This window comes from Platalea leucorodia (genome assembly GCF_965183815.1).
Source record: "Platalea leucorodia genome assembly, chromosome: 12".
Taxonomy (NCBI): Eukaryota; Metazoa; Chordata; class Aves; order Pelecaniformes; family Threskiornithidae; genus Platalea; species Platalea leucorodia.
Window position 1 is genome coordinate 6080035 of NC_138834.1, and position 16393 is coordinate 6096427.

Here is a 16393-nt window from a genome sequence, read left to right on the forward strand (position 1 = left end):
TTTTGAGTTCAGCAATTGCAAAACAGGGTGGACTGATAGCCCAGGGACTGGGCATTTTAATGGGAAATGAGGCAAAACTCTCCCCCTCCCTCTGGTACGACGGGGTAGGGAGGCCAGAGGCTTCTGACCCCATCTTGCTGGTGCTCATTGCTTCCCCATGGGAGAGCAAACCCTTCGAGATGTGTTGTATCTCTGTAGTGTGAATTTGTCACCTTTCAAGGACTCCTTCAAACTAGTCCACAGGCTCCCAGAAGCCGGTAAATGACAGACTGAAAACCATTGCTCTAAGCCCAGGAAAGGCAAATTACAAAGGGTGTGACCAGGTTGCAGTTTGAGAACTGTCCTGGTCGGAAAGCTGGGACTCCTGATCTGCTGGGGACTGACTGACGGCTTTGGACAGCTTGTTGTCAGCAGGACTGAGCTTGGCAGGGAAGCACTGAAATCCCGTTTGCCCACTTGTGCGGGTTCAGTTATTAAACACGTCGGGAATCCCCATCTGCTTTGTAAGCCTGTCTGTAGAAACATAACCCAAAGCTCACCTCCTGCAAAGCGCCGTTTGCCTTTGAGTGAAGTTGGAGGGAGCTGGAGCTGTGCAAGACTCCTCCTTTTTAGGGTAAGACTCCCCTGTGGATGCAGAAGGGGTGAAGCCCCGTGCCTTGCACTGGCCGTGGGCTGTTGGTTTGTGTGCAGGGGTGTTTGAGAAGGGGATGGATAGGAGGAGGAGATGTTCTCCTGACCCCCTTCCCTCGCTGCAAATTGTCCAGCATTCTGCAAGGTGCTACACTCTGTATGCAAATGTTGAAATTTTTTTGGTGCCTCTAGAGAGGCTTTGACTTTCTGTCTAGAAGCTATTAATTACCTAGACAAGGAAAGCAGAACGTACCCAATTAATGGCTCCTACCGCTTAGACTTGTCTCTTCTGCCTGATCTGCTACGAACTAATGAGCAGCTCCTTTTGCTGGGCCACCAGCGAGCTTGAACTTCTCATCGTTTTTTCTGGGGTGAAATGAAAGCAGCAGCAATGTGCAGGAACAAATGGCTGGAATTCGGTTATTAACCTGGGCTGAAAATTGACTCTATCTGCTAGTAATTACCCGGGGGATGTTAGGAGGAAGGCCTAGTGGAGGGTTCAGAGCTGGTATTTGACAGGCGATCACAAGCAATTCAGTTAGCATTACTTGAGTTCCCATCCTGTGTCTGAGGTGCAGCGCTGTGCTGGGTAAGTATAGCGGCTGCAATGCAAACCGGGAGTAAAATGGGCTAGTTTAAAACAGCTCCACTCCCAAATGACTCCCTCCTTTAGTGATATTTTATGGCACAGCTGCATAGCATCTCATATATTTTTGAGTACCTTAGTTTACAGGTCATTTAATTTATTTGCAGGCTTTGTTTCGGTTCCCTAGGGTAATTTTGTTCCTTTGCACATGTCTTCCTATGGAGGCATTAAATTGTGCGGTTTGTCACAATAGTTCAGCTTTTATGCTGGCAGTCGGTGCTCTTCAAAGATCCTTGTGTGAAGTTTAGACTCCTGAATCATTAGAGGATCATGAAAGAAAAGGAATAATTTAGAAGGCGAAGATGTTTTGTCGTCTTTGAAATTGGGAACGTGCAAAAGGAGAAAATGTTTAGCAGTACAATCTGCCTCAAAGAACTTACCTTATGAACTCCAGAAAATAAATTTCCCTTCTTTATTCAGGATGTAAATAATCGAAAATGTCACTCCTGAGCTGAGTAATTTGTTCAACAAAAGGATCTCGAGGAGATGACTCCCCTAGCTTTCATGAACGTGCCCGCGACATCAGAGGACCTGTCTCTGCAGCAATGTGAACTGAAGGGTTTGAAAATCAAATGAGCAGCGTGCTGTGCAAAATATATAAATAAATCTCACAGGTGCTTTGTAATCTCCCTTGCATTTTGAAAGCCTTGTTTATCTGGATAGTCTGGGGTTTAGGTTAGCTCCTGGGAGCTGCGAATGGGCGTAGTGATAATGTGTTGCTACAGCCATGGTTGTTAATGTGCTGTTTAATGTACTTGGGAGCATGGCTGAAATAGTTGTACGGTTACTATATCATTATTGCATGTTGGCAAGGAATTGCATTTTTTTTTTCTTTATTTAAAAGTTGCTTCTGTGTGTTTAGTAAACTGAGATTAGTACTGTGTAACAGTTACAATATTTAAGCCCATGTTTAATGTAAGAAGAGGGAGGCAGCTGAAGTGGAAAAGATGTTGTGTAGTGTGTGCAGGGAGGGGATGGAGTCGTGAACGGGAGCGGATGCGGTTAAAATTGCCCTGGATCCCGGGCGGCCGCGGCGCCATTTCGAGCTGCCAGAGAGGGGCTGGGTAGAACAGGCGGGGGGTTTGGTTTGCGCCTCTGCAGTCCCTCTTGCCTGGCAGATGCACTTTTTAGTTTCTACTTGGGCATTTCTGTATCTGGAGCTTTCAGCTAGGCTTCCATCAGAAAATGGGGCATTTTCAGCATTTTTTCCATCCATGGAGTCTTACCACTCAATTCTGCTGGTTCACTTCTGCTGTCCTGCACTGGTTTTCTTATCTCTCTCCTTTTTGGCTGCCTAATCTGTGCTCTGGCATTTGACCGTCACTCCTTTCCTCTCCTCCTCCAGTCCCCTGCCCCGTTTCCCTTTGCAGTCCCAGTGCCCGGGTGGTTTCATGTTTGATTTTTTTTTTTTTTTTTTTAATTTCCTCTCCAGGCATTTTCATTTGTCTTTGCAGATCATCTTCAACAACGGCCTCGCATGGTCTAATTTGTTTTCTATTTCCAGCCTACACTTAAAATAACTCCTTTGTTTCATGAATGGCCTGTGCATGGATCCAAATCCTAACCCCCCCTTTTTTTAGTGCAGGTTTCTTTTTCGCTGTTCTCTGTCAGTATCTTTAATTACTTGAAGTGTCCCTTTTGGGCATTTAGCCTGCAGCTGTCAGTCAGTAGCTGTGGCTTGTGTGTGGCCGTGTGGGTGCCGTCTCTCTCCGCTTCCCGGCGGAGCAGCGTGGGAATGGGTTTGCAGGGCAGCGGGTGCCCTGGCCCGGGAGCAGCGATGCTGCCGTTGCGTAATGGGAGCAGCTCTGCCATCCAACCCTGCTGACGAGCTCGCTGTCCAGATGATCCACAGGTTGCCCGTCTGCTTTTGGGATCTCAACTGCAAAAACCAGGAGATGCTTAAGTTGTTTTAATTGATTAGGAGGGGAAAATCCAACAACGGGAGTTGGGAAATGAAAGGGAAAGAGGCACTCTGTGGCAGGATTTGAAAAGCAAAGGCTCAGGCCAGCCATGCTGATGCTGACCTGACGCTGGAGCCGTGGCCAGGCTGGCACTTGGTGTGTGGCTCGTGCATTTTAATAAGACAGCATCCCTGCAGCTGGGGAGTGACAGTCGAGCGCTCCTGCAAAGAGAAATGGGTCAGTCTTGTGCATTTAAGCACATCCATGCCCCTCTGGGAGCCGTCATAAGGTCACTTGCAGCCTCTTTGCCGAGGGCTGGGAGGTGCTTAAACCGTCTGAGATCCATGGCAAGTGCTGATCTGACAAGGGGTGTCCGTGGTGGGGCAGGCGGTGCAGGTGTCTCACCTCCTCCAAGCAACCGGATTATGCTGCTGAGGGCTGGGGTCTGAACGAGGGCTGTTAGCAGCAGGAGTTGCAGCATGCAGTTAGCAGGTCCTTTCCGCTGCCAGAAGCATCAGGCCAGCGTAGTGTTGCTGCCGAGAGCAACCTGTCTGGCAAATCTGCCTTTCGAAACACAATCAGCAGTGGGGCTGGCAAAATCCAACCCTCTGACCTTGCTCTGTGCAGCTGCGGTGCCAAGATCTGTACACAAATGCTGGCAAAGGTTATCTTGGGGCAGAGATAAACATGGGTCCCGTGCCCAAAATAGCTTGGAAAGATTGAAAAGGAGAAATGCAAGTCGTAAATCCTGCTTTGCTGCTTTGGGCAGTGATAGCAGCAGGGCAGAGAAGTCACCTTTCATCGGGGATCAGAACTGGTTCTGCGGGGAGCTGTGCTGCGGTGGGAGAGCTGATGCAGCCTAGAGGTTTCCAGCAAGGAGGCAGCAAACCAGGACGAGAGACTTCAGCTCCTGAGCTTCTGCCATCCCGTCCGTGGCCTTAGGGACCGGTTGTACCTTCTTCCAAGGGTAACATCCTGCCCTGGGCAGCGCTGTCGTGGTGCTGCAAGGCCCTGTCTTCCCCCAGATCTGCTGCTGTAATTGCTTGTGCATCCGCACCATCAGTCGGGCTAGGAAATTAATCTAGTTTGAAAGTCATCTGGCCAAAAAAGCAGAGGGAGGAGGGCTGCTGTCGACGGGCGGACCTCGGAGCGAGCCGGGGAGCAGGGCAAGAGCATTTCGGGTATCGCTGTTTGGGGTGCACGTGAGGAGCTGCGGGGTCTGGCCGTGATGTGCAGGATGCTGCCAGCCCGGCTTTGCTTTTGTATTCTTCCAAAGCAAGAAAAATGCTTTAAGATCACATGCAGGTACAGGCCTTGACCCCTGGGGTTGAAATAACCTCCCCGCCATGCCACGAAGCTCAGGATGCACCTGATCTTTCCTGTTGACCCTGTGCTGCTATTTTAATTTAAAACCTCTGTACCCCGCTGTGATTGAACGCTACTGTGGATTCCCGGGCTGCAGACACTGACACTGTCTTTGTTATTCTGAATAGATCCCTAAATTTATGGCAGATGGCCTGCTTTCCTATTAAAAGGAATGAATAGATACAGTACATACACAAATATTTGTGTATAATCTCAACTGTATTCCAAGAAAATTTCATGCACATATTGATTAGACAAATCCATTATCATTACATTGTGGTGCATTTCTTAGGAACCTCTCTCTACCCATTTTCATCACAACTTAATTATTTTTACTTCCACTACTCCTTTAAAGCAAGCGTGAGTAAATCTCTAACTGCTTTTCAGGTCTGGTTTTGATCTAGAGCTGTATGGCACGTCGGTGCTGTTGCCGGCCGTGGGACGGCTGCTGACAGGCAGGGTGCTTTTCTGCTGTGCTGCACACAAGTCTGCGCTGGGATTTTTTAAGCCTAATGGGTTGGTTGCTCTCTTGGAGGTGAATGTTATAGCTTGGTATTAATTAAGCATTATAAACAAAGGTCTCCTTAACTTTTATTTCAAAATACATGAGTTGACTGGAGGATATATACCTTTTTTCTTGTTTGAGGAGGGAAAATTGTCATGTATTTAGCATTTCAGTAAAGACGACTTGGTTGTTTTTTCCAAAAACTTGCATCATGTAATTAAACATCAGCTTTGTTGTCAATACTCGTCAATTAAATGTACCCTGGTGAGTGCTAGCAGCATTTTGCTTATTTGCCTTGTCTGCATAGTGTGGTGGTACTAGTTGTTGCCTTTTAATAAGGTCTTTTGCAGTCATTTTGTGGGCTACATCCTAACGTCTTCTGTAGACCATCCATGGTCCGTAGACCACAAGTTGAGTAACATTACTCTGGCCTTAAGAAACCGAATATTCTGTTAATCTTATTTCAGCATGTCCTTGCTTTGAACTTGAGGAGTGTGTTTTCATTGGGATCTTTAAAACCTTTATAAGGATGGATAAACCGGTATTTTCTGTGAGCTGGGAGTGTCTTGTTGTTCTCACCTTTCAGACAGATGAACTAAGGCATGGGGTAATTACGGCAACTCGCCCACATTTGTATCATGTCAGTGGCAAGCCAGGGACCTCACCTGGGAATTCTGCGCTCCCTGAGGAGTACGGAGCTGACAGGGAAGGTTGGCTCTAACTTTGAAGAGCAACAAGTGTGTTGAATGATGGTAATTAAATTTTTTGCAAATCAGTTTAATTGCAAAGCCTTATTTTAGACTTGTAGGGTTTTTGCATGCTCCTGGCTGTATCGGTGTATGCTTTTGCTGCGCTCAGGAGCTGGCCCGAAGGACTGGCACAGAAGCGCACAGCCCTGTGTCTAAGTGGTGTTGACTGCGAACCTGTAGATCACTGCGGGGCATCGTGAGCTTGTCTGTGCCCATCTTTTGGGCTGGACACGAGTCTGCTTGGCCCGGTGCTCTACACCCCGTTAGCATGGGCTGCTACGGAGCTGGCGCATGCTGCTGGGAGCTGGCAGGCTGTCGGGCAGCCCCGTGTGCAGGCAGAGCTCCTCTGTGTGCAGGCAAGCCTGCAGCAACTTGCAGTGGCTTGTACAGTGCTTTCATGGTGTAAATTAGGGAGAACAGGTGATGGGGAAACGATTTTAGACAGTAAATGGTACATGAAGAGGAGAAAGAGAGGAGCGGGGGGGGGGTGGTTCGCCGTGTGGTGTTGGCGGGGGGGAGGAGGCTGGAGTTTTTGAAGGCTTCAGCAGTGGGGCAGGATCCTGGGAGTCTCCCAAACAGGTGGAAATAAATGGGTGCGGGAGCCTCCGTGGGCTCTCGCCTCTGTCGCACGTCCATGTTGTAGCCCTGGTGCCAGGTTTGCCGGTAACCTCTGGCTTTCTCCTGTTCCTAATCAGAGACTGTAAATCTCCTCGTACCTAGGGCTGTAATGGCTAACACAGGTCTGTGGGTAAAACGGTTTCTGATGGAAACTCCAACCAGGGGGGGAAATACTTTTCCTGTGAGACAATGTCTGTTCCTCATCAAAATCAGTTGAGAAAAGTAGGAACCAAACGGTTCGATCTTAAAGATTTAAAGAGCCTGGCTGCACTATTTCTCTTTTATTTCCATTAATCCGCTCCTATTGTTTGTGTTCCTCTCTTAAAAATAATAAAGGGTTGTGGAGAAGGAGGAGGCACCCCAGTATCTTTTGCTGGGGATAGGTGGCCAAGCAGCGTCCCAGCTGCACCCAGCTCTGAAGCAGCACCTGAACACCCCCAGCAAGATGTTATGCTCCCACTTTGCTCCCCAGTGGGAGCACCCACAGCCCAGCTGCCGGTGGACATGGGCCCTCCTCCTCCCCGGGGCGGTGCTGGGCTGCAGCAGCCCCTTTCTTTGCACATGGAGCGTAAAAATGGGATCTAAGGCGATGGCCTCTGTGGAGCTGCCCCAGTGCTTTGGTGGCCTCAGTTGGCTCCAGCCCACAGTCCAGCTGCGGTGGAGAGCATCCAGGGCCTTAGACTTGGGCTGAGATCTTGCTGGTGACCTGCTGCTCCGTGGTTTGCAGGTGTGGAAACACATGGGCAGCACTTCACCTGGTTGCAAGCATGTGATTTTTACTCTTGGCTTTCCAAGGCTTTTTGTTGAGGCAGAGGTGCTATTTGCTGCCCTTGGTAAGGAAAAAGCCTTTTGTGGTCCGGCTTGCATGTGGTTAGTGCACGCCACCGGCACGGCTCGCGGGGCAGCGTGCCTTGGTGCGGGACGGTTTTGTTGGCCCCTCTAATTTCACCCTGTGTGTGTATCCCTCTAGTAGAGAGCTAATTCTTTTTTCTTCTTTTTGCTGATTGCCCAGACAGAAGCTTTTGCACTGTTTTAAAGCTTGACACCATGTGACTTGGTGCTGAGTTTTAAAGCTGAACTGATCTGAAGAGTTTAAAAAAAAGAAAAATCATCCTGTTTCGTTTACCATAGCTGCCATGGTATGGTCTGGTCCACCTGCTGAGCTTCCAGGGAAGCAGTTGGCTTGCTGAAAGCTGCCAAGGGCTCTGGGCCCCCCCACCTTGGAGTGTGTGTGTATATATATATATATTTTTACATGTGCTAATTAACTCTTAGGTGGCTGGAAGCCAAGATGTCCACATTTGAATCTGTTATTAGGAAAGTACCTTAAACTTCTGCAGATCCCAGCGAGCTTTTGGAGCCCTTGAGAGCATTGTGCACGTGTCCTTGGCATCTGCAGGGAGGGTTTGCCCCGTAGAAGCACACGTGGGCTGCAGGATTGCTGGGAGGGTGGTGGTGTGTCCCCGGAGGGTGAGTGGAGTGGGTGCTGAACCGCATGTTCCCGGCACAGCCCCCAGCTTTGGGTGGGAATTGGCGATTAAAATCCCATCCAGTCGGAAGCGCGAGGGGAAGTGGGGTAGTCATACTGGAAGTATAAATACGCGCCTCTGGGTGCCTCTGAATTCCCCCGCGTGTGCAGGGGCTTTCCTGCCCTGGGGACGGATTGCACCGAGCACACCGAGCTCCTGCGTGGGAAGGCTGTCCCTGTCCGGGATGAAGGCTGGGCTGTTCCCAAGCCACCGGTGCTTCCCGGGACCAGGGTGGCAGGTGAGGTGCCCTGGGGCTCGGCAGGGATGTGTGGGTGCAGGGCCAGGGGGAATCCCAGCTCCTGTGCAGGGAGTGAGCCGAAAGCGGGAGGGGACCTGGTTGCCCCTCCTCTCCCTGCCCCTAGAGCCAAACCTTGCTGTGTGTTTTCCCATACGTAGCTTGGCAAAATAGCTTTTGCCAAAAAGGCTCGGCTGACCCTTGTCAGGAGCATAGGGATGTCTCTGCATGTCTGTCATCTTTAAGCCTTAATGGGAATTTGCTGAAAAATATTATATTTGTAAAACTTGACTGCTTTGTAAGGGGGCCTCCTTAGGCTACTTTCCTCCTGCTGTTGTTGCCCTGCTTGCCGTGCCCAGCCTGCCGGGGACCGTTGCCTTGGTTTGATTTTATTTCTGGCTGGTGAGCAGTGCGTGGATGCTGGCAAACCAGAGAGGCCGTCCTGTGCCTGCCTGCAGCGGATAGCAAGGGGTTTATCAGCACGGGCTGATCTGTGGTCTCACAGGAGGGAAGAAAAAAAAAAAAAAGAAAAAGAAAAACTTCCTCTTTTTTTTCCTTTCCCACCCCCTTTTGGTTTTTGTACATGCCAACTGCTGTTTCAGTTGAAATTGCGTTGGCTCGGGCTGGCTGTGCTCCCCGTGCAGCAGAGACCACGAGAGCACGGGGAGATGCTGCTGGGGAGCTCACGGCGCTGGAAGCTTTCTCTGCTGCTCCCAGTGTGCTGATGAAAGATTTTGATACGGCCAAAAACCTTGCATAAATCTATACGTAACGTGTACCTCGCTGTGGGGGGAGGCGTGCGAGTGTGCTCAGCATTGCGTGGGATGAAGAAGGGATCCTGGGGAGGAGGAGTTGGGAAGATGCAGCTCTCATGCCCAGGGTTGGTCCTGGGAGCATTCTCTGAGCCCAGGCAGCGGTGGGAATTTATTAGCCATTAATGTGAGAATAATGGTTAATGCCTCTTAAACTGGCAGCAGTGAAGGGCAGCATTTAGACATTTAGACTTTTTTGTTGAAATCCAGACAAAAAGAAGGAGGCTTAAAATCCTCTCCAAACAAACTACGTGAAATATCTATAAAAATCAGCAACCTGTAAATCTTCCACTTTGTTGGTTTTCCTGACTTTGTTACAGCTGCAAAAGGAATTGCAACACATGGTGAAGCATCGAATGTGTGGGTGACAGGGTGTTTGTGAAAATACCCTCAGGGCCATGGTGTCTTCTCTGACTCTTGGTCCTGATCAGAAAGGCTGAACTAATATTTACGTCAGACTGGAGGCGTGAGACATGCTTTAATCTTACATTTTAGTGCAGCCCTGTGGATGGAGAGGGCTGCTGGGGAGGTTGATGCCCGGTGTCCCTCCTTGCATAGATCAGGGCTTATCTCAGGTGGCTGCAAAAACGGCCACGGCTCAGAAAGAAGGGCACTGAAAGAAGCGTTTGCCGATGTGTGAAAGCATGGATGGGGAAAGAGATGGGCTGAGGAGGGACCTGGTGCCTTTGGACCTCGTGTGGAAGTGCCAAAACTCCAGCTTGTGTTTTTGGGAACTAAGTCACCCCTCAAAAAGATACCCATCTCCAGGAGACTTGGAGATGTGGCTCCACAGGGCCTAAATAAACTGCTGGCAGTTTGCAGACCTGGTCCTGCTGGTGTGGGGGAGAGGCTTTCTGGGGCAGCTGGTTGGGATGGATTTGGTGTAATCTTATATTTGGACTTCCCTGGCATAGGACTAATCTGCAGCAAAAACTTGGCAGTGGGGTTTGCCGAGTGGAAAACAGGGCTGCTGGAGAACTGCAAGGGCAGTCAGGTTTTGGTGATCACCCGGGGCTTGATGTTCAGTTGTCTCGTGGGACTGTGGTTGACTGAATTTTAACCTTCTGCTTTCCTGTTTGCTTTCAGTTGTTGCATGACGTGGAAAGCACACTCATGATGAACAGGAGCTCTCGGCTCTCCTAATCCTTTGTTGGCGATTTGGAAGCAGTGACCGTCGCGCCTGCTCTTTCGACATGTCTGGATCTACGCAGCCCGTGACGCAGAGCTGGCGTGCTGCTGAGCCGCGCTACCCCCCGCACGCCATGTCCTATCCGGTTCAGATTGCTCGACCACATGCGGTAAGGCAAGAGACTTTCCTTCCCTACCCGCTCGCAGGGTAGGAGCTGTGTGGTGCGTCCCCATCACCGGGGCAGTGGTTCAGCTGCGCTGGTCTCGGATGTGGCTGTTACAGAGAAATCAGGCCATTTCCGTGCCTGTGGTACGGGATTTCATCGTTCCTCTCTCGTGGGATCCTCTTTTTTATTTTTTTCCGCCATATGGTGCTTTCAGCTTTTCTCTTTCTTTCCAGCCTCTTCTGGCACTTGCCGTGGTGGTGCTCATGGGCTCTGGCTCATCGCTTCTTAGCACCTGAGTCCATTTTTCTTCCTGGGAAGAGCACCCTTGGTGGGATGCAGCAACCAGCTTGGGGGGAGAGGGGAAGGCTGACCATCCGCGTGGAGCAGGAGCACGTGCCCTCCAGCCCTCTTCAGCTTGGCCTTTTCTTGGCGCTGAATCACAAGGGAACGAGTATCCTCTCCTGCGCGTGGGCTTAGTGCTTCCCCGTCAGCCTGGTCCTTGCTCCTCACACCCACGGGAGCGCTCTCCTGATTTCCAGGCGGACTGCCTCTCCTGCTCTCCTGATTTCCAGGCGGACTGCCGGGGTGAACCTGCTGCCTGCCCTTCAGTCAGGCGACCTGCCCCTCTCTACATGGCATTCCTGGCTGGTGGTGGCGCTCCTGGGGAGCAAGAAGAAAACTGAGCTGCTGATTTTTTCCGTTTTATTCTTCCCCACTTTTTCCCCCTCTTACCTTTGACCTGTAGTCTTGTCTCCTCTTGGATCAAGGCATAAGCTGGTGGTGATTTTCTTTTGTTGTTGGCTGTGTTTTGTTGAACGCACCGGCGCTTGCACGGGTTAATTCACCTGGATTCAGCCTCTCCTTTCTATGCCGTGTCACTCACGTCTGTGCTTGCTCATCCTGGATGGTTGAGTGTTTTAGGTTTAAGCCCTTAACGGAAAAAAACTCTGCTTAGTGGAACAGCTTTAGTCAGCTCAAGCTGCTTAAATGAATCTTGTTAGGTGCTGGAGTGTGGCACACGCTGGTAAGGCTGCTCTTAGGAGCCACTTCTTGGTGGGTTACAGCAAGGTGGCCACAGCCAGGAAGGTGCTTGTAACACGAGTTAGCGAGGAGACCTTATCTCGGGGTTATGTTTCTGACAGTGGCGGCTATTGAACAGTAAAATTCCTGCTGTGACGATTTTTAGGGTTTGACTCAAAAGCCTGGAAACCCGCAAAGTGTCAGCGAAGGGGTGAAATTCCCTCATCTGCCCTCTTTGCTGGGCTTCAGCAGAGCGGCACAGGGAGCAGAGCCTGAGTTTGGAAAGGCTTTGAAATAGAAACATTAAGGAGGGCGCAGGATGAGCTTTTGGCTGCGTTAGCTGGCTCATCTAGATCGCTTGGGGCCTGCGTGCTTCTGCACAAAGAAGCTTTTCATCCAGGGTATGAGACGCGCTGACCTGGTTGGATTTATGGGAGTTGTGCTTCCATCACTGCGAGCCTGTTTATTTGGGAGGTGGGACAGAATGAGAGCATTTGTCTCAAAAAGAAAATCCCAGTTCCCTTTGTATCAGAAACGCGAGCAGGAGGAAGATGTGACCAGGTGAGCATCATCTGCCACTGTTGCAAAGCTGTCATTTAAAAACAAACCAAAGAAACCTCAATACCCAATGCGGAGACGGATTTTAGAAGAGCGCGAAGGACTCCTAGCCTGAGGGGTGCGTCCCTGTCTCCTGCAAACCCCGGTTACTGCCCCTTCGTGTCGCAACAGCAGAACGAACCAAGCAGGGCAGTTGTTTGCGAATCGGATGGAGCTCTGGGTTTCTCCAACCTGCCCTGCTCTCTGGCCAGGGTGAATACTGTTTTTATTCTATCATATTAATGTTGGAAGAAGTTGCTGGCGTTTGCTTCTAGAAGCTATTTTTACAGCCGCATGTAATCTTCTGAAGTTATGTGATACCTTTTGGGTGTCTGGATGCGGGAGAGGTCTGAGCTTAGATTTTTGTGGATGGAAAGCCGAAAGGCTTCTCTTGGCAGAAGTGTGCCAGCCCCACGCAAACCAAATGCACCTTGCCTCTCCTCGGGAGGGTAGGCAGAGCGCCGCTTCAAGCGTGTCCCTGCATGATCTGCCCTGCCACTCTCAGCTGTTTGCAAACACGTGTCTCCTGCTCGGCGGTGCCGTGAGCTGGAACCTGGCCATGGCTCTGGGGCTGGAGCTGATCTCTGGTGGGATTACTTGGGAGAGGAGAGCCCAGTTGCTTTGAAGTTGCTGTGCTGTTTAATATTAAAAGTCAGTGGTATTTGCTTGCATGTCTTGGCCGGGTCAGTTTTGTCATGGGGTGTGTTTGCACAGTGAGAGCTTGTTTGGAAGAAAGCAAGAGAGGCCAAAACCAACCCGACACTAGCATGTCTTGCATCTAATTAGATTTTGGTTCTGGTTTGCTGCATTCCATGACATCCCTTCCCGAGAACTGGGAATTCGTCAGCCCGGGGATCCTTATCCTGGCGGTGGAAACGCCCTAGGTCACCTCCTGGGTGCGTGTGGAGGGCTGAGCACTGCAGGGCTGCAAATGCTATTGTAATATAAATAAATAATCACAGTCCGACTGTGACGGTCGCACCCAGGGAAATGCGGCGCAGCAGGAATACTGAGCTCAGAAATGAGCCGTGACATTATTTTAGGCTTGGAGACACTTTATGAAAAGTGATTTAAAGGATTGCAGCTGTTTGATTTCACAGATGAGGCAAGTGAGAAGGGATGTTGTGAAGGGGCAGAAGGCAGTGGAAGCAGGCTTGGGCATTTTTCTTCTTCCATTGTATAAAACCCAAGGGAGTATCCAGCAAAATGGGGAAAAAGATGCATTTCAAGTGAACAAACAGAAATATGCTTTGTACTTATGGGCACTGTCTTCCAGCAGCATGTTCCAGGAGTTACTGCTGAGTTTGGAGCTGGTGGAGAAGATCCAGTACCGGTGGAGTGAGGGTGTTTGTTGGCTGGTTTCACTCTTAGGTGGCAGCTTTGGGCAGGGCTGTGAACCCGTGGGGCTGATCCAGGCTGAGCTCTGATGGGTGATGCAGTGAATAGGCTTTCTGCTGGGTAGGTTGGTCCCCATCTGTATTGGGGTGTCCTCCTCCTCCTCACTGAGAGACATCTGGTCCCAGCAGCTCTCGGGGAGGCTGGAGGTAAAAATGGTGCGCTATTTTATAATGACCCTAGATTTATTTCCATCTTACTAAAAAATGTCATGTAAAAAAACTTCGACAAGTGTGCATGCTTTCAAAGGGAAGAAAGAAGCTTGGGGAAAAGGTTCTGGTTTGTTTGACTTTCTTTAGGTAAAACTAAAATCACCAGTTATCAGCACTCTCTTCTTAAGAGCGCTGTGTGGTTCTTGGCCAAACTGCTGGGGAAATGTTTTTGTTTTCCGTATTAATTAGATGTAATGTTGGGGTGCTTAGCTGACTTCTGTCATGTTTAGCCTGGGAACAGAGGAATTGTTTGTATGCTCTGTGACCTTTAGCTAAAGGTGAAAACCCACATTACTTACGCTCTTAACCTTCTAATGTGTCCGAAGTTCATGTTCTCTCAAAGGAAAATTTTGCATGAAGGATATTCATTTTCAGGCAACCTGCAGGTATTTTCTGTAAACAGATCAATTTCCCTGGGTAGCACAGGTCCCCCTTTCCTTTTAAAGCACCTTTGTGATCAATATTCCCTGGGGACAGAAGGGTTCCCCTCTCTTCTTCCTCTGTGGATCCAGTTTCTTGCTGTGCCCTCCTTACCTGTCATCCTTCTCCTGTTAGGGCCCTGACATTTCAGTGCCACGGGGGTGATGCGGCTTTGGGTGCGGGCTGGGGTTACCTGGAGGGTGGTACCAGCTGCAGGAGATGCTGGGGGTCGGGGCACACAAGGTGTCCTTGTGCAGCAGCCTCTGTGCCAAAACAGCTTCTGCTTTTGGGATGCTTTTAGTGCTTTACCTATGAGAGATATTGAACAGGTTCGGGGATTGGTAGGATTGCGGTGTGTGCACCTGCACATGAAATTGGTGCTCCATCATCGCTTGAATCCCCATTGGGGAGCACCATCCCCTCCCTGCAAAACAAGAGGCTCTCGGCACGCCTCCTGTGTGCTGTTTGGCCTTGGTCCCTGCACATTGCTCAGCTGAGATGGCAAAGTGAGCTTAACCCCTCTACTCCAGCTTTGAGACCTTCATGCCCCCTCCCATGCCACCTCTGCTGTCTGGGAGCAGCTCTAGTTCCTTCATTAAACTCCCTGTTTGCAAAACAGCCCTGGTGCAGGAGCATCCAAGGCAGATCGCTCGTTTTTCTTGGCTCATGATAAATACTTCCTTGTCTGCTGAACCAGAGACAAGAGGTTGGTGCAAACTTGTGTGTTGATTTGGTGTCCTAGCTAAATGGTGGCCTGGGGGGAATCGAGTGCCTTCCCTGTCCAGACTCCTCCTCCCAGCAGTTTGAGCAGGGCGAGTTAAACCGAGCGTCCTGCTGTGGAAGGTGCTGTAAGGAGATGCAAGCTCCTGAGACGGCAGGAGCTAGCTCCTCTCTGCAGTGACATGATCAGCGTGGCAAGGCGAGGCCAGGTAAGCCTGCAGAGAGGCAGTGTATTTTGCATTAGATACGTGAGGCGCCTTTGCTGCTGTGTTGATTTTCCTTGGAGTAGTTATTCACACTTTTATCTGCTGGAAGCAAAATGCGAGTCTGTGTCGCTGCTCCAGGAGCTTGCAGAACGGAAGAGTTTACGGTGCCAAATGCTTCAGTCCCCCAGGCTGCGAAGAGCCTTCTCCAACCACCTCCGAGCGCAAAGAAAAGCCTCCTGCTACCAGCTGCGCAGCTGAGCGGGGGGGCGGTTCGTGCCAGAGATTTGCATCCTGAGTTCTGCCGCTGGGCTCCAGCTAACGTTTTAAGGAATGTCTTGGAAATCAAAAACGTACCTTGGAAATACCGACTCTGATCGGGTCTCTCACGAGAACTCGGCACGATCTCTCTGGAAGCACCTTGAGGTTGCCAGTGAAGGATTGCATGAGTTCTGAGCAGCTCAGCGGTGGATTTGGGGAAATTGGCTCTCTGCTGTGGGACTGGGAGAACATGGAGGTGAAGGAACAGGACACCTAATTCCCTGCCCTGGGCTCTCTCTCCCACTGCCAGGAAGAAGGAGTTGGCTTACAGTAGTTTGTATTTAAAGCTCATTTTCCCTAGGATACAGCCTTTATCCAAAACAGTTCTTTTTCTTCAAGCTACTGTAAACTTCTATGGTTGCTCCCTAATCTACTTTTTGGATGTGATTCGATGCAGAGCGTGATGCTTTACTTTTGGTTGATCTCAAGATCGTAAATCCACAGGGGCAGAAAAAACTTCTGCTATATATGTGGTTTCGCAAAGGTAAAGACCCGCTAAAGCCACTTTTGGAGACGTAAAGGCTTTGCCTGCACTCCTAGCCTGACTGCCCGCATTGCTCCACCAGCCCTGGGAGACACCTTCTGCAAGACTGGGGGCTTTTGCTGGTTGTCACTGTCACCACATTTATTCCAAATACTGAGCAAAGTCAGGTTCTTTGACCTGAAGGATTTACTAAGAGTAGGAGAGAGCTGTGTGTGGGACGTGGAAGGGCAAAAGGGTCCGACATGGACCTGCGGATGGGCTATGGGTGTTGTGTGGGAGATGGTCGGGGGGCTATGCTGCAGAAGAGATGGGATGATGAGCAAAATGACCTAGTGCTTTTAAGATGGAAGTTTTGGGTTTGTTGTGTGAAGAGAGCTGCTCGCCCCGCGTGGGTGTTTGTGACCACAAGTGCCTTCAGGAAGCGGAGCACCAGGCGTGGGGAATGGAGGAAGGGCAAGCGGGTCATTCCCGGCTCAAAGGCGCCTGGATGCGACTGGGACAAAAGTCTTGTGATGGAGAGAGACTGAAAAGCAGCACTGTAATGGATGTGCTGCTGCTCTGCGGGCGCCTCTGGCTGCTGGGGAGAGCGCTGGCGGCCGGCTCCAGCACCAGGCACCGGTCAGATGACTGGGAAGCCACAACAGCTGAGAGCTGCCCCCACCGAGACGTGACTTCTTCTCCATGAATGGCATATTCAGATGGGACAGCTAAACACCGCTGACAGCCCTGGTTTGCT

The 16393-nt window shown here is 50.3% G+C and overlaps 1 protein-coding gene across 4 annotated transcripts in view; it reads left to right on the forward strand.

Annotated features, from left to right (window-relative positions):
• NCOR2 (nuclear receptor corepressor 2) overlaps positions 1-16393 on the forward strand; it is a 257131-nt gene that overhangs the window by 65379 nt on the left and 175359 nt on the right. For all 4 annotated transcript variants that reach the window (XM_082324898.1, XM_082324899.1, XM_082324900.1 and 1 more), the window contains exon 2: positions 10077-10288. In XM_082324898.1, the coding sequence (XP_082181024.1) occupies positions 10184-10288 (105 nt within the window). In that variant the 5' untranslated portion in view covers positions 10077-10183. The remainder of the gene's footprint in view (positions 1-10076; positions 10289-16393) is intronic.